The sequence below is a fragment of the Thalassophryne amazonica genome, chromosome 7 (genome assembly GCF_902500255.1).
Source record: "Thalassophryne amazonica chromosome 7, fThaAma1.1, whole genome shotgun sequence".
Classification (NCBI taxonomy): Eukaryota; Metazoa; Chordata; class Actinopteri; order Batrachoidiformes; family Batrachoididae; genus Thalassophryne; species Thalassophryne amazonica.
Genome location: NC_047109.1, coordinates 72,690,751 through 72,711,690, shown reverse-complemented (window position 1 = coordinate 72,711,690; position 20,940 = coordinate 72,690,751). Strand labels below are relative to the sequence as shown.

The following is a 20,940-nucleotide window of genomic DNA, read 5'->3' as shown; positions in this document are numbered from 1 at the left end:
AGACAGACACCCTCTCTACTTTTAAGATTAGGCTTAAAACTTTCCTTTTTGCTAAAGCTTATAGTTAGGGCTGGATCAGGTGACCCTGAACCATCCCTTAGTTATGCTGCTATAGACGTAGACTGCTGGGGGGTTCCCATGATGCACTGTTTCTTTCTCTTTTTGCTCTGTATGCACCACTCTGCATTTAATCATTAGTGATCGATCTCTGCTCCCCTCCACAGCATGTCTTTTTCCTGGTTCTCTCCCTCAGCCCCAACCAGTCCCAGCAGAAGACTGCCCCTCCCTGAGCCTGGTTCTGCTGGGGGTTTCTTCCTGTTAAAAGGGAGTTTTTCCTTCCCACTGTAGCCAAGTGCTTGCTCACAGGGGGTCGTTTTGACCGTTGGGGTTTTACATAATTATTGTATGGCCTTGCCTTACAATATAAAGCGCCTTGGGGCAACTGTTTGTTGTGATTTGGCGCTATATAAAAAAATTGATTGATTGATTGATAAATCTTTGACTCACTTCTCTCTTAAGTCTTTGATGTTGGCAGAAAGGCAGAAAAAGACCAGAAGTAAATAGTTAAAGCCCAATGGACAATTTACATATCATCATTTTTTATGTCTTTAATAAGATGTTATGGACATTGGGGTGAGACTTATTTGATTAGTGGAGATCAAATGGATATGGCAGAACAAGCTGTAGACTCACGCTGTAAATGTATTTGTGTGGCGTTCTCGAAATATCAGTATGTAATATATCAATGTCACTAGTTCATTTCCCTTTTAATGTTTTTCTAAAATGTTTAGGCATTAGTTTTTTATTCTTGTATTTTAACAGAAATAATTTACATTATTGCTTTGCAGGCTACACATTACCACTTCAGGAGGGTGTGCATCATATTTACCATGTAGTAAACAAGAAAATTCTCTTCGGTTTGCTAAAGCCAACTGGCTGTTTTGCTGATACAGTCTGTGACAGGTGCATGCTACAGCGATGTCAAGTATGACAATCTGTTGAACAACTCAGCAGATTTTCACAAAAAAGTGTCCAGTACTGTGTAAAAAATGTAGGCACGGTAGAAATTTTTGTTTCTTGTTCAGTGAGTTAACAGAAATTCAAATTTAAAATGTTCAAACATTCCTATTCCAACAAAAACAGTATGCAGTTTTTTTTTCTGTTTAATTAATGCAATTGAATAGCCCCTTATTGTAACCAGCTGACGAGGAATTGCTTCTTTCAATTAAGAAACATCTCTAAGCTCAGGAAAATGGTGTCTCGAAATGATTTAGAGCTTATTATTCATGCTTTTGTGTCAACACGTTTAGACTGTTGTAACAGTTTGTTTTCATGTCTAAAGAAGGAGTTGCGTCGACTGCAGTTGGTACAGAACTCTGCAGCAAGAATTCTGACACAAGCTAACAGAAGGACTCATATTTCCCCAATTTTAAAGGAGCTTCATTGGCTACCAGTGTCCTTCACGATCAATTTTAAAATTTTGGTTTTAACTTTTAGAGCTCTACATGGCCAGGCGCCTCCCTATATCTTTGACCTTATCCAGCCTTATGCCCCTGCCAGGGCTTTGAGGTCTGTGGACCAAAATCTGTTGATGGTTCCTCGCACCCATTTTGCAACCAGAGGAGAACGATCCTTCCAGGCTGTTGCTCCCAGGCTTTGGAATGGTCTCCCGCTCTCTCTGCGCTCACTGGACTCTGTCGATACTTTTGAAAGCCAACTTAAGACTTTCTTTTTTACTCAAGCGTTTGCTTAGCTTTTAGGCTGCTCTGTTATCCTATGTTATGTTTTATGTTTTTATGTCTCGGCCATTGTCTGATGTTTTGTGTGGTGTACTCTGCTTTTATGTTGTGAAGCACCTTGTGGCTCTTGTCTGTGAAAGGTGCTATATAAATAAAATTTACTTACTTCCTTACTATTATTAAGTACTAATTTGAGCATGGTGGTGCAAGCGGTTAATATGCTTGTCCCCCAAACATAAGGCCCCAGTTCAAGATCACCTGTGCCCCGTTCTCCATGTACAGCTGGAGTTGCATCAGGAAGGGCATCTGTTGTAAAACATCAATATGCAGAGCCATACCTGATCTTTTGTGGAAATCCTGAGCAAAAACAGGAACAGCCAAAACTTGTTAAATGCTACTTTGAATTATAAAGTTACAAATCTCATCACCCCCCCCCCCCCCCCCCCCCCCCAAAGAAATGAATGAATTTCCATTGTTGTTGCTATGTCATGACAGCACAAAAACAGTTGTTAATTCCTCTGTTAATAAAATTATTATAAACCTGGCTGAATAAAACCCATTTTGTAAAATATAAACTGGAAGAGCTGACCTAAAGAATTATGACTTTTAAAGGTGAAAACTAATCACAATTTTATATACATATATATATATTAATGTATTAGATATTGAGCAACTTTTCATTATTTATTTTTGCACAGTACTGTACAGAGAAGGTCAAACTGCAGTTACGAGTACTTTAATCTAGCCCAAAGGCATGTATAAAACATGTGTGTGTGTCTGTAGTATGGACAGTCAGACAGTTACCGCGTTGCCACCACACAGGACAAAGATGATCGATCCCCCAAGAAGAAGAAAGGGGGAGCCAAAGATATGGATGACCTGAAGAAAGAAGTGCCCATTGTGAGTAAAGAATGTTTTTGTATCTTTCTCATTTTTTGAGTGCTGTGAAACATGTTCCTGCTTGCTTTTAATTCAGTTACACTCTGATTAATTTGTCACTTCCAAAGGCTTCTTCATTGCAGAGGGTTTATTTAACATTCAGATAGTTTGGGATATTAGTGTTTTCTCAGTAAGTGATTCTTAATTCTTGATGAGGATTCTCGTGCAGGCTAAACAGGTAACAAAAAGTGAATTGACACCTGTTCTGTTAGAAAGTGGGAACTTCCCTTACAGCCCAAGTAAAAGAACTTCCCTTACAGCTCAAACAAGTTGTATTTTTGCTCAATGTTATCAAGAGGTCATCAGTTTGATGCCATATTCCAGCACAAGAAACAGAGAACTGGGATCCCATAATTGGCTCCCCGATACTCTTGGTTTCTCAGGTGAACTGCATGCATTATATAAATATTTAAATATATTTTATGCATTTTCTCCTTTTTTGTTTGTTTTAATGATCAAAAGCATTTCCTCTTTATATTTATTAGTTATAAATTTGATATTTTGATTTAAAATGTTACACATTAGTCTTTCTTCACAGAGAGAAACTAGAGCATCGCACTCAGAGTGCAAACCTCCGCAATACTAGTTTCCAATTCCACAAGGTCAAGGTCCTGTTACATGTGGCTTTTCATAAGCTAAATTAGATGTGATCAAATGTCAAGAGTATGTTTTTAGTTCATGCACTTGAATTAAAGATTTTTGTGGTGTTGTCAGGTTTGTTTGTTTTTTTCTCAACTTTTTCAGTTTCAATTTCAATTTCTTTTTCAGATAATTTTCACAGAACATTGGTTATGTCTGCTATGCATAATTTGTCATTGCTTTTTGGCACTTGGTTTCTGACTGATAACTGGAAGATAGACAAACAGGCATAAAATTGGAATCTTCATCCAATTTTGGTAGTGTAGGTAAATCCATAACAGAAAAAAATGAGAGAATGATTGATGCAGTTTTGATTGAGATATAATGCAAAATGTACATCAGGTGGGTTTTTCAATATTAAATTTAAATGTCCACAAAATCCACAATCTGGATCAGATCAGGATCAAATTTTTTTCAGGCAATAGTGAGTGACAGTCTGCACCTCACTTTCAAATATGAGAGTGATTGGGGCATGCTTGATTAAGATATAATGTAAAAATTTACATTAAATGGGGTTTCAATTTTAAATTTAAATGTCCAAAAATCCACAATCCGGATCAAACTTTGTCAGGCGATACTGAGTTCCAGTCTGCACCTCACTTTCAAATATGAGAGTGATTGGGGCATGTTTGTTTAAGATATGATGTAAAATCTACATTAAATGGGGGTTTCAATGTTAAATTTAAATGGCCACAAAATCTGTAATCCAGATCAGATCCAGATCAAACTTTATCAGTCGATAAAGGATACCATCCTACGTACATAATGCTGTCAAATATGGAAGAAATTCAGTCTTTTTTGACAGAGTTATGAATTTTTGAAAATTCGTTCAGTGTTAAAGGACAGGGATTTGATCAGTTTTCCAAGATTTTTTTTTCTGACTTTGACCTTTGACCTATGACTGAAAATTTAATCAGTTGTTGCCTATCAGAATATGAATCTTCTGTTAAACCTTTATAACAATATTTGAAAAATTGTGGGTTACAGGCTGTTCACAAACAAACAAATTGACAAAATATAGCCTCCACCCAATTTCGTTGACGGAGGTAGTAACAAGAACCTTTAAATACCCTGAATACAACAGCACACTGATTTTCTGTCTGTCTTTTCTTTCAGACAGAACATAAGATGTCTGTCGAAGAAGTCTGCAGGAAATTCCAGACTGATATTGTCCAGGTCAGTTTACATTGTCCCATCATACATGCTTGCTCCCCATCATCAAGACTTTGGGTATCGGTTGCGAACCGTGATCTCGTTCAGCCCCCGATAATCAATGCTTGGATGAAGACCGCTATCTTTCTTGCCCACAAAAAAGAAACCTGCTCCCATCGGGGAGGTGGAGTTCCGGATCAACCCGGCAGCCAAGGAGTCCCGGATGTAGGTCTCCATCGATTCGCGCTCAGGTCGGGAGAGGTTGTACAGCCTGCTGGACGGGAACTCCACGCCTGGAATCAAATCGATGGCACAATCGTACGGACGGTGCGGGGGAAGGGTGAGTGCCAGATCCTTGCTGAAAACATCAGCAAGATCGTGGTACTCAACCAGCACCGCCGACAGATTGGGAGGGACTTTGACCTGCTCCTTAGCCTGGGAACCGGGAGGAACCGAGGATCCTAAACACACCCGATGGCAGGTCTCGCTCCACTGAACCACCACCCCGGACGGCCAATCAATCCGGGGATTGTGTTTTAACATCCATGGGAACCCCAGAATCACACGGGAGGTAGAGGGAGTCACAAAAAACTCTATCTCCTCCCGATGATTCCCTGACACCACCAGAGTTACTGGTAGTGTCTTATGTGTGATTAAAGGGAGAAGGGTGCCATCCAGTGCTCGCACCTGCAATGGCGAAGGAAGCGCCACCAGAGGGAGCCCTACCTCCCTGGCCCATCTGCTGTCTAGCAGATTCCCTTCTGACCTTGTGTCTACCAGTGCTGGGGCCTGAAGGGTTAAATCCCCGCTAAGGATTGTAACTGGGAGTCGTGTGGAAATATGTGTGTGTCCCACGTGAATGTCTTGGCCCACCCTAAGCCCAGTTTCTAGGGGCGGGCGTTGGTGTTTAACCGCTCGGGGCAGTCTCTCAATTGAGCCGCAGACAAAGCACGCTCCGCGGGCGAGCCTCCTCTGTCTATTCGATGGTCTGAATGTGGCCCTGCTCGTGTCCATAGCTTCGCCAGCAGGGGGAGCTGTAGCCACACGGAGTGTAGAGGCCGTGGAGTGTGGGAAGGGCGGACCTTTTTCGGACCCGGAAGGAAGAGACGGCGCGTGCCCGGCCACGGCCCTCGTCTCGTTCCCGACGGCGTTCCTCCAACCGATTGTCTAACCGTATAACGAGGTCGATAAGCCCATCTAATTCCCGTGGTTCGTCCTTAGCCACGAGGTGCTCCTTCAGGACCGACAACAGTCCGTTTATGAAGGCGGCGCGCAGCGTTATTCCAGCCGGACCTCGCAGCCGCAATGCGGAAGTCGACTGCATAAGCGGCTGCGCTCCGGCATCCCTGTCTCATTGACAGCAGCACAGTTGAAGCGGTCTCTCCCCTGTTAGGGTGGTCAAACACGGTTTTGAACTCCCTCACAAACCCAGTGTACGTATGAAGGAGCCGTGAAGTTTGCTCCCAAAGCGCCGTAGCCCAAGAGCGTGCCTCTCCTCGAAGCAAATTCATCACATAAGCTACTTTACTAGCATCAGACGCGTACATGACGGGACGTTGTGCAAAGACGAGCGAACACTGCATAAGAAAGTCCGCGCACGTCTCCACACAACCTCCGTACGGCTCTGGGGGGCTTATGTATGCTTCAGGGGATGGTGGGAGGGGTCGTTGAACGACCAGTGGAACGTTTATATCCTGCACAGGGTCGGCAGGAGGAGAAGATGCAGCAGCGCCCTGAGCGCTCGCTGCCACCTGTGCGGAGAGAGCCTCCACCCTGCGGTTCAGGAGGATATTTTGCTCGGTCATCTGATCCAACCGAGCAGTAAAGGCGGTGAGGATGTGCTGCAACTCACCAATCACGCCTCCTGCAGACGCCTGTGCACCTTGCTCTCCCATTGGCCGTTCAACTGCTGGGTGACGCCCCTCGGAGTCCATGACGCTGGCCGAGATATCCTGTTGTGAAAGTGTAGTGACACGGACCCACAACAGGGGGCGCAAATGAACGGACAATAGAAGAAGTCAAATATGAACACTTTACTGTTGTGAATGCCACAACTACACACAGCAGATTATAGAACGAATACAGAATCAATCAATCAAGGTGTCGTGTGGGCAGGCTCGACGATAGGAGACGTCCGTCTGGAGAAGAACTGGAACCACACGATTTCCTCCGCCACCGAACCAGGAGAATACTGGAGCCGCCAAGTTCCGAGTCCCCAGGTGGCCACCGTCTCCGCGTGTCGGATCTGGTACTGCTGGCGAAGAGCAAAAACAGTCAGGTGTGGGTGTGTGTACACCCCGTAACAAGTATGGTGGTTATTCCACCTCCACCTCTCATCCACACTCGTGTAGCTACTGTCAACCACTTAACTGGCGGGATGCAGAGCGAAGCAGTCGCGGCATACGCCGGTTCCTCAGGAAAACAGCTGCAACACCGTATTCACTGAAACAACGTTAGTAGTGATAACACTCAGGCTGAGAACGTTACCTCCTTGGTAGAATGATATCTCGGCGACGTGGTGGAGGTGTCATCCTGCTTTTATTAGGGGTGAGGAGAAGATGATTGGTGACAGCTGTCATAGCCGATGAGTGACAGCTGTCACCCCGGCCGCTCTTGTGGGGCGGCAGCGCCCTCTCGTGCCTGAAGCCCGCACTTCAGGCAGGGCGCCCTCTGGTGGTGGGCCAGCAGTACCTCCTCTTCTGGCGGCCCACACAACAGACTTGATTCCTTCTACGCTTGTACATGGATGCTTATTTGCCGTCTTTGGACGGATTTCCGTCTTTTTGCAAAATCTCGCCGTCTAAAAGAACTAGCAAAACATTAAGGCTAGTAAGCCCAACACCACCAGAGAAGTAGCCAGCACCAGCCAAACATCTGCTGCAGTTTCCACTGAGGGTAATATTACTGATTCAAGTTCTTCTGACAAAACTAAAAAGAAGTCATCAGGCCAGAAAAGAAAAGGAGGAGCTACATCAGGAGGAAGTATTCTCAAATATTTCAAATCTAGTCAATAGTGCTGGATTCACAGGAAATTTATGTCATATGATGTGATGATACACAGGAGAGAAGCCAGTATAGTAGATATTTTAGATTGATATTCATGTTTTGTACATCTATATTAATTTAGTCAGTGTGATATTCAAATATGATTTTACACAGGAGAGAAACCAGGATGTGGAACATTGGTTGATGTGTTTATACTGTGTTTATGTAGTTCTGTAAGAAGAAAATGTGACACTCTAGGTATAGAATGACTGATTAGATGCCATGTCAGTGTTCAGAGCAGACAAATGGGCCGATTGTATATGTATTTACTGTAATAGTATGTATACATGGTAATGTCATCTGTGATGGCATACAAAAGTGAATTGATCCTAAGCAGAATCTCATCAGTATTATGTTGTTATGTATCTTTATCTAGTCTGAAAGCAATTATCTATTCTCTAGTCTGAAAGCATTATGAAGTTAACTAGTTCTTTGAATGTTGAGATTTTAATTGCCTAGCCTTTGAGCCCAATCAAAAACAAACTAAATCAATAAAGTTTTTTTGCATGAGTTAGCTATATTTGTAAACTATTGTGTTGTTATATTCTGTATATACTCTTACAGGATGGTACAACATGCCATACTGCATGAGATCACAAGAGAAATTTAACAGCTGTTTCAAGTCCAAAGTTAATCAAAATAATGCACCAAAATGCACCACAGGGCACTTAAATTCTTAAAATTTCCAAGGGGGGGGCAACCCCCCCCCAGACCCCCCTTTTCTGACCGCCGCTTCGCCGCGAATAGTTGCTGTCTTTTAATTTACCAAGACTTTGGATTGCTGTCTTTTTTTTTTTCATCCTAAGCATCCATGCTGGTAGCTGGTTATACGCTGGTTTTTGTTGTAATATGCCACTAGATGGCAGTGTTACATCCCTGCAAAATTTCTTGTCCCCTCATGACACATCTTTTCTACTGCTTTTAGGGACTGACCAATGCCAAGGCAGCAGAGGTTCTCCTCAGGGATGGACCTAATGCTCTTACTCCGCCTCCCACCACCCCAGAGTGGGTAAAGTTTTGTCGCCAGCTGTTTGGTGGATTCTCAATCCTTTTGTGGATTGGGGCCATCCTTTGCTTTCTAGCCTACGCCATCCAGGCAGCCACTGAAGACGACCCTGCAGGAGACAATGTAAGCACCAGATGCAGATAGGGAGACAAACACAGACTCTTTTGACATATGTACACGTCAACAATATAGCACACGTGTCAAGTGCAGGAATAATTAATACCGTTACTAATACCAGCTGATTCTCTCATGTGCTTGTGACTTAAATCTGTCTCTATCACTCCCCAGTTGTACTTAGGTATTGTGCTCACAGCGGTCGTCATCATAACCGGTTGCTTCTCATATTTCCAAGAGGCCAAAAGCTCCAAGATCATGGAGTCTTTCAAGAACATGGTACCTCAGGTAATTTTTTTTATTTACCAGGAGGAAACTAAGTAGGACCATTTCAGTTCAATTTAATCATCTTATAAAGCGCCAAATCACAACAAAAGCTGTCTCAAGGCACCTCACACACAACAGTTCAACATATAAATTAAAATAAATAAATAAAATGTAAAAGTACATAATTAAAAACAGTAAGTAAAAGAATAAAACAGATAAAAATGAAAAACTATTCATAGGAAAGAGAATAAAAATAGGTTTTAAGTCTTGACTTAAAAATGTCCACAGTCTCCGACTGCCTCACGGTCGCAGAAAGACCGTTCCACAGAGCGGGTGCACAATAAAACGTGTAAACTTATTTTATTTTTCATATTTGTAATTGGATGACACACACAACAACAACAAAACCAAATATATCAATATGTGACCATCAACACACATGAAATATGTAGTTAATATGTCCTAAAGTGGCACACTTGATTATAATTGCTCCACTTAATTGATGTTCTGTTAGATCTCTTATCAGCCCTATAAGGTACATGCACACTGGGAAACAAAGTGTGTGTGTTTGTATGTGTGTCAGTCTGCTGTCTAAGAGCCAGATACAATAAAGATAATTGCCGCATGAGGCAAAACAACACAAGAACATTTTGAAATTTTCTGACGTCACTCAGTTGATTTTAGGTTATTAACTTCCATAGATCCACTTTATGTTTTACTGAATATTTACAATAATAACTAGAGGGACACTCAATAGATAGCATTCCTCTGCCATTGCATATCAGGCCCTGAAACTACATTCATCTGAAGTCATTGAGCAAATCTTCAACCTCTAAATCTGCAAACAGTAAGGTTCCTTGATTTTTATTTATTTGTTTTTTTATGGTTAAAAAATGCAGAACACATCTTACACTGTTAATGAAAGTGAAAAAAGTCTTCCTGAATTTGCCAAGGATCCAGAACTGGCCAAAATTGTAATGAGTTATTTTTTTGGGGCCATGCCCCACCCCACTAACACGTTTCATGAAATTGGTGTATCAGATTAATATTTGATACACCGATCAATAATCCCGACGACAAACAATTGTGAGAGAAAATGTGACATCCTTGACAGACCAATGTTCAAAAGGAAGGGAAAGGGCAAAATGGTAGGTGATGAGAGAGTATTGAATTTTTGCAGAAATATCCTGCTAGGATTCATGTTTTGGCATTTTACATAAAATTGATTATTAACATATCATGTCTTTTACAACTGTGAAATTTTCATTTTATTTCACATTTATTTTTTGAAATTATTTTAAAAATGCACACCCTTTAATTAGCCACATCCTGTAATAGTAATTTATTCTCTTACGAATTCTTTGTAATTGTGATTGCATTACCATGTTGCTACCAAACCTCATGTCTTTATTTGTTGAGATGGCAGGTAAATACTGCACATTGCAATTAGAGGAGTCACAGCTGGTGGATGTCACTTCCATCTATAAATGTCATCATGCCTACTGCGTGTTTGATGTTCACCACATTGCGATTTGCTGTATTATTTGGTGTCAAAGATAAAGACCAAATGATCTGCACAGCCACAGTGCTCCAATACAGAAAACGTTTTATGAAACAAAATGTAACTTTTCGGGTGACCTGCCCTTCGTCAGACAGCATACTTGGTGAGAAGCACCTGTCGAAATACTGACATACTTATTTGTATATGTATTTTTTGTCTTTGTTGGCTATAGCGGTTATTTATCTGCTGGCTCTCATTTTTTGTGAGTATGTGTATCGTGGAGAACATGAACAGATGTTTTTAATTGTGGCTTGATTAGTTTTCAGGTAAGGGCTTTCACTAATCATGTCAGTATTTAGACAAGTGCTTCTCACCAAGTATGCTGTCTGACGAAGGGCAGGTCGCCCGAAACGTTACATTTTGTTTAATAAGACTTTTTCTGTATTGGAGCACTGTGGCTGTGCAGATCATTTGGTCTTTATCTTTGGCACAATTTTTTATGGTCCTGCACGCCTTTTTATGTGTTTTGGATGTGCATGTCTTTATTGCATTACTTGTATTATTTGGTGTCAGCATGAAGCAGAAATGTTCTACTCAAAATGGTGGAAGCTGTCTTGGTTGCCTCCTCATATCCAGATGGACTCTAATTTGTACATTTTCCATTCATCGTTGTAGCAAGCATTGGTGATCCGTGAGGGAGAGAAAGTCCAGATCAATGCTGAGGAGGTAGTGGCTGGAGATCTGATAGAAGTGAAAGGAGGAGACAGGATCCCTGCTGACATCCGGGTAGTATCAGCTCACGGTTGCAAGGTACTCTCAGTGCAAACATGCACACACGTGCACACATTCTGACTTTGTTATATGAACCTGTGCATTTTGCTCCCTCCCAATAGGTAGATAATTCTTCCTTAACAGGCGAGTCAGAGCCTCAGAGCAGGTCACCTGACTGCACCCATGACAACCCCTTGGAGTCTCGAAACGTTGCTTTCTTTTCTACCAACTGTGTAGAAGGTATAGTTACCATCAACATATTAACATCCATGGCAGTACTTCAAGCTACCTGATTGTTCTAACACAATTGCATGCTTTGCTGATTGAAGAAAATGCTGTACAATATGTTGTACTGTATAATTGTCACCATATAATTATTTACATGTTGGTACAAAACCTTAAAGCTACAGTATGTAGGGTTTAGGAATGTTTATGAGCAGAAATGGGATACAGCATTCATAACCATCTGATAATTTGTGTAGAAATTACCTGCAACAATGAATCAATGTATTTTCATAAATTTAGAATTAGTCCTTCATAGCTACATGGGAGTGGGGCCCCTCATGGACACAATGAGGGGCCAATAGATAGATAGATAGATGCATAGTATAAGCAATAGGGACATATTTACTACACCTTTCGCTTTTTGCAGCATGGCTAGAAGACTGTAGAAGAAAGGAATCAGTGGTTGCTCCAGCATGCACTGGTTGCTGGTGCAGGCTAGCTTGTTTGAGTACCCTCATTTTTGCAAAATAGAGGATCGTATATATTGCTTATCACAGGAAAAGGCAAGAATCACTGTCACCAAAGAAACAAAAACAGAAAACCAAACACAATTGTGACCTGTGATTGCATAATTCAGTCTGTATCCTCACCACTAGGTCACACTAAATCCTGCAAACTGTAGCTTTAATAAAATTATATTTTTGTAATTCTTCTAACCCAGGCACAGCACGTGGCATTGTCATCTGCACTGGAGATCGTACAGTCATGGGTCGTATTGCTACACTAACGTCTGGTCTGGAGACCGGCAAAACCCCCATTGCAAAGGAAATCGAGCACTTTATCCACATCATCACTGGTGTAGCTGTCTTCCTGGGTGTTACGTTTTTCATTCTGGCCCTCATCCTGGGTTACACCTGGCTGGAGGCCGTTATCTTCCTCATTGGTATTATTGTGGCTAATGTGCCTGAAGGACTCCTGGCTACAGTCACTGTAAGTGGAAACATTAAATAGATGCACAGTTTACTCTTTCTGCTGCTGCTGAATAACACCTGACATCATGGTGCTAGTTCAGTTCATTCATCTTCAATGTTTATGACCTCTTTACGTTTAAGTTTCTTTTTGTCAGGCAGCATTTTCTTCTCTTACTTTATTTCTGTTGTTTGATTTGAACTCCGACCTTACTTATATTCTGTTCGAGCCCCACAGTAATCTGTAACATTCTTTAACAAGTTCAACATATTTGTGTCCAGGTGTGTCTGACGCTGACTGCAAAACGTATGGCTAAGAAGAACTGCCTGGTGAAAAACCTGGAAGCTGTGGAAACCTTGGGCTCCACATCCACCATCTGCTCAGACAAGACAGGCACCCTTACCCAAAACAGGATGACTGTTGCACACATGTGGTTTGACAATCAGATCCATGAGGCTGACACTACAGAGGACCAGTCTGGTAAGTGGAGTGACGGTCAGCTGGAACTGGAATTACAAACTTTACTCTGACCTGAAATATATACTCACTGTAAAAGATACACGGATAGGCCTGAGGGATAAATTCAAATAGAAATCTATAAGTTACATGCGCTGTACTGCATCCCACTTGTCCTTCCGTCTGTGCTTCTGTTAAGTCGTACCTAAGGAACTGCTGATGTTACCGCAGTTTTTGGTGTTAAATGACTTGCAAGTCACACCAGTGATACAGAGAGCAGATTTATGGTTTAAATTACTCAGAGACCTCAAATTTTTATTTGATCCAATTCCACATTTTTCCTGAAAATGATCAGAAACACCACTTTGACCTTGGCAGAACCCTGACATGCCAACATTAGCATGTTTTGTGTATGCGTGTGGTGGTGGTGGGGGGGGGGGGGGGCAGCATTATTATAAAGCGCTTTTAGTATCTGAATCAGATGGCAAAGCACTTTAGAAATTCAACCTATCCATCATGACGCCAGCAGATGGCGTCATGGTGCAGTAATGCAAAAAATGGAAATCATTTTGTTGACATCCAAACTATAAAATAATACTTGTTCAGCAGCTTGTGAAGTGGTGGGTGATGTACCATTGGAAATATTGGTCCAGTCATTGCCAGAAAAATAAATTTTGTTGTTATATGAGGTAGCAAATCATTATGTTAACTGTTTCAAATATCTAATGTTCACAATTTTCACTCTTACTCCAGGTGCTTCTTTTGACAAGAGTTCAGTGACATGGCAGTCGCTGGCTCGTGTTGCTGCTCTGTGTAATCGTGCCCAGTTCAAAGCAGGTCAAGATTCCATCGCCATCCTGAAGCGTGATGTAGCCGGTGACGCCTCAGAGTCAGCCCTGCTGAAGTGTATAGAACTATCTTGTGGCTCAGTCAGGTTAATGAGGGAAAAGAACAAGAAGGTGGCAGAAATCCCCTTTAACTCTACAAATAAATACCAGGTGAGTAACAGTGGATTATAGCTGCATTCACAAAACACGTTGCATGACATTTGCAAAAATTCCAACCAAAATGTGACACTGTTTTCAAATATTGTTGTCAATGCAGATCATGTAAAGGGTACAATCTTAAGTTTCTGTTCTCCACCAAAAGCTCTCAGTGCACGAGACAGAAGATCCCAATGACAACCGCTACCTGTTGGTGATGAAAGGAGCTCCTGAAAGGATTCTAGACCGCTGCTCTACAATTCTGCTTCAGGGCAAGGAGCAGCCAATGGATGAGGAGATGAAGGAAGCCTTCCAAAATGCCTATATGGAGCTGGGAGGACTGGGAGAGAGAGTACTCGGTAAGCGTAGTGAACTGGAGTGAGGGACAGATGTGTTGTTGGATTTGATTCAGTAGAGAATAATTGGGGTAAATACAGAATGAGTGTACTGAGATTCTGTGGAAAATTGTAATTCTCTTTAGTTATAGTCACATAAAAGATGTATTTCATTTTATTCAGGAAAGCATCGTGTCAAAATAGAATAACTCCCAAATTACATTTAAAGCTGCAGTGGGTAGGATTTAGGTGCATTTATTTGCAGAAATGAAATATAGCTTTCATCAGCATCTGTTCATCACTGTATTACCTACAACAGCGAGTCATTGTGTTTTCCTGAGCTTAGAATGAGCTCTTCCTATCTACATGAGAACAGACCCCCCTCATGGAGGCCACCATGTTGATAAAGTGAGGCAAAACTGACATGCTTACGCAGAAAAAAAGAAGAGGAGTCCGTGGGTCTTCACCTGTACATTGTCTACTGGTTGCTTGTGCAAGCTAACAAGTTTGAGAACCCTCATTTTTGTGAAATGGAGGTTCTTACGTATTGCTTATTACAACAGAAGGCAAAGCAGTGTGAATCCCCATTGCTAAAGAAGCAATAAAGTGAAGGAAAAACATTGTTACTGACGACGTCATTATGCACTCTGCAAAGCTGCCACTAGATCCTACACACTGTAGCATTAATTAATTTCTTAAAAAGTTATTCTCATGGTTTCTTTAGAGCTTTGTTGTAAGAAAAAATGTTGGAAAATACCACTTTATTTTATCCACAATGCATTTTGGTTTCAGTCAGCATCACACTGTGGAAACACTGCATGAATGACTTACTTCACACTTCATCTCAGCATTACATTGTGGAACAGCTTGTCCGTACTATATGTAGGACTATCAAAGACAGATGGAAATTCAAGCATAAACTCAATAACTTTCTCTGTCACTCTGGACAGCACAAGATGCCAAGACAGGTGCTAAGCCGCAGAAAGCTATGGACATAAATAAACAAAAAGATCAGTTGAATTTTGAAATCAAAAGGCACCATTGTCATGCATTTTCTGGACAATGGACACTAAAAACCCTGCCTCTATTTTACACCAGACCTGCATTTCAGAGAAATGGAGACACAAACTGTTTTAGCTTGTGAAATGAATGCAATACAGTAAATCACATTTTGTTACTCCCTCCAGGTTTCTGCCACCTGCTGCTGCCAGAAGATCAGTACCCCAAGGGTTTTGCCTTTGACACAGACGATGTCAACTTTCAAATAGACAACCTCTGCTTTGTTGGTCTCATGTCCATGATCGATCCTCCCCGTGCTGCTGTACCCGATGCTGTTGGCAAATGCAGATCGGCTGGCATCAAGGTGAACCTTTCAACTTCCACGTGTTTGATTACACTTTACTGAAAAGCCTTTATGATCATATGATGAACAGGATGAGATATCATCTTTATTGTTTTTCTTCCTGTAGGTCATTATGGTTACTGGAGATCACCCAATCACAGCCAAGGCCATCGCCAAGGGAGTGGGCATCATCTCAGAAGGAAATGAGACAGTGGAGGACATTGCAGCACGTCTCAACATACCCGTCAGCCAGGTCAACCCAAGGTAAATAATTTATATAATGCTGTCTACTCCTTAATCCCAGCTATGCACACACACACACACACACACACACACACACACACACACAAAAGCTGCTAAAAATATTCAATGCTTGCGTTCAGGGATGCCAAAGCGTGCGTGATACATGGTACAGACCTAAAGGAGCTGAATCAAGATCAAATGGATGACATTCTGAAGAATCACACAGAGATCGTCTTTGCCAGGACCTCCCCACAACAGAAGCTCATCATTGTGGAGGGCTGCCAGAGACAGGTTTGGACATTTCAAACTATTGTTTGTGTATTATAGGCAGCACTAGGGATGGGTATTGATAAGATTTTATCAATATGCCATTATCGATTCCGCTTATAGATCTATCAATTCACATATCAGCACCTCCTGTGAATTTTCTGTGTACTAAAATTAGGCTTTACAGGTTTTCTATTCTGTACATTTTATTGAGCCTTAAAGTAAATAAATATGAAATTGGTCACTGGATCCTTGATCTCTGGATATAAATAAAAATAAACCTGTAGTTTTTGTCAAAAGCATTTCCTTATTAATGAGACAAATGTAGCTGCGTAGACTCTGAACTGAACTCTTGCAGCCGGCTGCACTGAACGTCAGGATGTAATTCATAGAGAACACAGGACGTCTTATTTTGGGAGAAAAAAAAACCGTTTTGGTTTGTTGTCTGTATTAAGTTTGGAAAGTAGTGTCATTTGATTTAAAACGCCGATTCGCTTTAAGTTATTAATTCCGACCAGACTCTGTCTTTCTAATTTGACTCGGCAGAGAGCGGCGCAGCGTTTGGAGCTGTGCGAACGGAATGGACGATTCTCGTTTCTTGCCTACAACAAGATAAGAGTCCCACTTAGTGACTTTGAGTCGCACAAAAGTGACTCACGATTGACATCTTTAAATGGCTTTGAGAGGGGTTAAGAAGCGGACTTTCTACTTCTTAGGAGCAGCGATGCAGAGAACCAACGAAGCAGTGGATCGGAGGATTGCTTTGTTGTTTCAAGCTTCACGTAGAGCCACTGCAGAAGTGGTTCTCTACATTGTGGTTCTCTACATTGATCGCAGACCCTGCAGTGGGTCTGCAATCAATGTAGACAAATGATCATTTTCCAGATAAATACCTTCAAAAACAATGGCTACTCTGAAGGACCAATAAGGAAATCATGAAGCAAAAAGGCTATTAATGTCAATGGATCGAATCATTTCTTAACGATTCTTGAAAAGAACCGGTTTTCGATACCCAGCCTAGGAAGCACATTTATGAGTGAAAAATGGCATCAAACCTCTATACCAGTGAGAGTGTTTCCTACTCGTTACCCATCCATCTGCCAGCTGACAAAAGAGGGATGGCGATTATGTCATCACCCCTGTCTGTTTAGTCTGTTTGTCTGTCTGAATAGAGAGATGTTTGTTAACTTAGGGAGCAGCTGGATATATTTTGCTGGTTTATCACTGTACTGAGTATTATTCTACTTTAGCTTTGTAACATGAACCAGATCAAGTTTTAAATGTTCTCAGTGAGTATTTGTGTTTTGCTACATTTCACTATTCTTGCATGTCATACTGGCTTGAATTCTTTGACTTTTAAATAGTATTATTCATTGGCAACAGCAGATGGCGTCAAATATCCACCAAACAACGATTCCTTGAAAACCTCAGAAAATGACTGGACTTTTCCTCATGTTTCCATGAGACATTTATCTAAAAGATGATTGCATATTATTCAAACATGATTGCATACTATTTTTACATGAATGTTATACTTTCAGTGAGCTCTGCTGCCAGATAACGGAAATTTTTTTTTTGGTTTAATATGTTTTAACAATCTAATGGATGTAGGCTAATAAAAGATCCTTGACAAATTAATTTATAATGTGGTGATATGAGAATTGGTCTCTGTTGTAATCATGGACTGTTACAGAAATTGAGGCTCTTGAAAAGAAGAGAGGGGTCAATGAGGGATAAGGCAAATGAACAGAAATGAGCTTCTAATCATGTATGCTCTGCTTTGTCACAAACATAATACGCACTGCTTCCTGTTACAGGGTGCTATTGTTGCTGTGACGGGCGACGGCGTCAATGACTCTCCTGCGCTGAAAAAGGCAGACATCGGTGTTGCCATGGGAATCTCAGGCTCTGATGTGTCCAAACAGGCTGCAGACATGATCTTACTAGACGACAACTTTGCCTCAATTGTCACTGGAGTGGAAGAGGGTGAGAAGATGTGAAGAATTTGATTCAAACAAATTAATGCTTTATCTTTGCAAAACTAAGTGTGTTATATTTGGAAATAAGCCCAGGAATTTAAGTAGAAGTGTATTATTACATAATATTGAAATTTAAATTGTAACAAGCGAAATTTAGTTTTTTTATTGATGACAAATTAAGATGGAAAACATTAATTATGTTAAATCTAAAATGTCCAAAGCCATTCCAATTCTCTATAAAGCAGAAGGCTTCCTCTCCCAACATTCATTAACTACTTTATATCATTCATTACATGTTACATATATGACCTATTGCATTGAGGTTTGGGGAAACACATACAAAACTAATACAAATCCAATATTTTTATTGAAAAAGAAAGCTATAAGACTTATCAGTAACAAACCAGATTGTGAGCCAACAAACCCATTATTTGTCTGTTTACATATTTTAAAATTCTGAGATTTGATTGATTACATCAGAATATAAATCATGTGTAAAGTTAAAAATAAAATCATCTTTTACCTCATCATGCCCAGAATCTGTTTAAAATGAGGGACTCCAGTTATAAGAGGTCTCAATCTCAATGGGACTAACCTGGTTAAATAAAGGTTAAATAAATAATAATTTGAAAAGAACATTGTTATTTGAGAAATTAAAGACTCAAAATACTGTAAAAAGTCATTGTGTTCTGTTAAAGGTGTTAACATTTGGAATAATTGTCCTAAATTATTTGGGACCTTAGTTGGCTTTAAAAGGCTTTATAAAAACAATATAATTAATATTGCAAGTTATATTGCATAATGCAATATAACTTATTGCAGTATGACAAATTAGATTTAACGATTTTCTTATTGTTTTTGGATTGTGCATTGTGCATTATTGTTTGTCTGGTTGTATCTGCCTACACCCTTTCAGCCACCCGGGTACATTGTTAAATTGTTCTTTTGTTCTGGAGTTTTTTCATTGTTGTTGTTTAGTCTGTGTGCCAAATAAATTAATTCATTCATTCAAGAACAGACAACAGTATAGCCATATCATTTGCAATGGAATAAACACAGAAAATCTGAAATAAATCCATATGTGATATGATAGCATAATGTTAAAATCAACACAGCATGTGTACAGGTTGAAAATCATGTATATTCATGTTAACGAGCTACACGCTGTGGGTTTACCTAAAGGGCAGGTCTTAAATTACGTCTAATTTCTGGACTATAAGCTGCTACTTTTTTCACACATGTTGAACACTGCAGCTTAAACAATGATGCGGCTAATTTATGGATTTTTAGAGGCTCTCATAACTCAAAATACCTCAATTGATGTTGGGCATTGATTGGCTGAAAGCTGCGGTCCTCATGCACATAAATTCACACACAAAGTAAGTATAAACTGTTACCTGTTCATTTTAGTGGATTCATCAACACATCCTGAAAAAAAATTCTCTACGTAAAGTCTCCTGATTTTGGAAAATGACGTCTGAAAATACTTTAATTCCTTGTGGCTGAAGAAAAGTCCCTCTGGCACTTTGTGCCGCAGTTGCGTCATAAGATCAGTCAGCGGAGCTTCTGTCTCTGCTGCCCTCCTCCACCGGGTCTCTGTCTTTGCACCACAAGTTGAAAAAGTCGCAGCGTCTCATTTACCACAGACACCAGGCGACCAGCAAGGGTGGTGGCCAAGTAGTTAATGCGCTTGGTTTCAGTTCAGAAGGCTCTGGGTTCAAATCCCACCCCTGCCACATTTCTTCATGTAATGTGGAGTTGCGTCAGGAAGGGCATCTGGCGTAAAACCTGTGCCAATTCAACATGTAGATCCACCTTGGATTTGCTGTGGCAACCCCGAATGCAAACAAGGGAGCAGCCGAAGGGAGCAGGCGACCCTGGCTGCACGCGATGAAATTCTCTCATGATCCACAAAGAAAGAAAAAAAAAGTGAAAGTTACTCAGTTCTCCGTGTGGAGCGAACGTGCCGTGTGCCATCACGCACGTGGGCTGGATGCCGTGCTGGTCAGTATTTACGTGTAACACCTTCAGGAAACAAAGCATTTACGGTACATATGTAATTAAAAATTTAAAAAAATCTTTCTGACATCTTTCTGTGTAAGTATCTCATGTTACAACGTAGAGACCTGCAGCTTATAGACGTGTGGCCGATTTATGTACATTTTCTTTTTTAAAATTGGTGGGGGCGTCTTATATTAAGTGTGCTCTATAGTCCGGAAATTACAGTAGTCTTTGCTGTGGATTTCATGTCATGTTGTTGGATGAGGTAAGCATGTCTAGATATGGTCTCTTTCAGTTTCTGGTTATGATGATATTTCTGCTTGTCTCCTTGTAGGCCGCTTGATTTTTGATAACCTGAAGAAGTCTATTGCCTACACTCTGACGAGCAACATCCCAGAAATCACACCCTTCCTGTTGTTCATCATTGTCAACATTCCCTTGCCCCTGGGAACGATCACCATCCTCTGTATTGACCTGGGAACAGACATGGTGAGTGTCGATCAAATGTGTAACTCAACATCAATAAATTCAGCAGTATTCCAATGCTAAAAGTTCACTTTTGGGTGTCTTCTCATAGGTGCCTGCTATCTCCCTGGCTTACGAAACAGCTGAAAGTGACATCATGAAGCGTCAGCCCAGGAACCCATTCAGGGACAAGTTGGTGAATGAGAGGCTTATCAGTATTGCCTATGGACAGATCGGTACGTGAACTGAAGAGCAAACGCAGCAATGCAGGATTATCATCTGAAAAAAGTTTAATCAGGTGGTTTATTTGTTGAGATAAACTTTGTGAATCATTTTGTATTTTTGTCTTAGGCATGATCCAAGCTCTTGGAGGCTTCTTTTCCTACTTTGTCATCCTAGCTGAAAATGGGTTCCTGCCTTCTCGACTTGTTGGCATCCGGCTGGACTGGGATGATCGATCCACCAATGATCTGGAAGACAGCTATGGACAGCAGTGGGTACG

General features: G+C 41.0%; 1 protein-coding gene across 1 annotated transcript in view; it reads left to right on the top strand.

Annotated features, from left to right (window-relative positions):
* Window positions 1-20,940, top strand: part of atp1a3b (ATPase Na+/K+ transporting subunit alpha 3b) — a 63,393-nt gene that overhangs the window by 26,469 nt on the left and 15,984 nt on the right. The window contains exons 2-18 of the mRNA XM_034174428.1: window positions 2,523-2,639; window positions 4,434-4,493; window positions 8,440-8,643; window positions 8,809-8,922; window positions 11,078-11,212; window positions 11,296-11,413; window positions 12,120-12,388; window positions 12,649-12,847; window positions 13,577-13,821; window positions 13,973-14,165; window positions 15,329-15,504; window positions 15,611-15,747; window positions 15,867-16,017; window positions 17,811-17,979; window positions 20,308-20,462; window positions 20,551-20,674; window positions 20,790-20,935. Coding sequence (XP_034030319.1) covers window positions 2,523-2,639; window positions 4,434-4,493; window positions 8,440-8,643; window positions 8,809-8,922; window positions 11,078-11,212; window positions 11,296-11,413; window positions 12,120-12,388; window positions 12,649-12,847; window positions 13,577-13,821; window positions 13,973-14,165; window positions 15,329-15,504; window positions 15,611-15,747; window positions 15,867-16,017; window positions 17,811-17,979; window positions 20,308-20,462; window positions 20,551-20,674; window positions 20,790-20,935 — 2,712 coding nt within the window. The remainder of the gene's footprint in view (window positions 1-2,522; window positions 2,640-4,433; window positions 4,494-8,439; window positions 8,644-8,808; window positions 8,923-11,077; window positions 11,213-11,295; window positions 11,414-12,119; window positions 12,389-12,648; window positions 12,848-13,576; window positions 13,822-13,972; window positions 14,166-15,328; window positions 15,505-15,610; window positions 15,748-15,866; window positions 16,018-17,810; window positions 17,980-20,307; window positions 20,463-20,550; window positions 20,675-20,789; window positions 20,936-20,940) is intronic.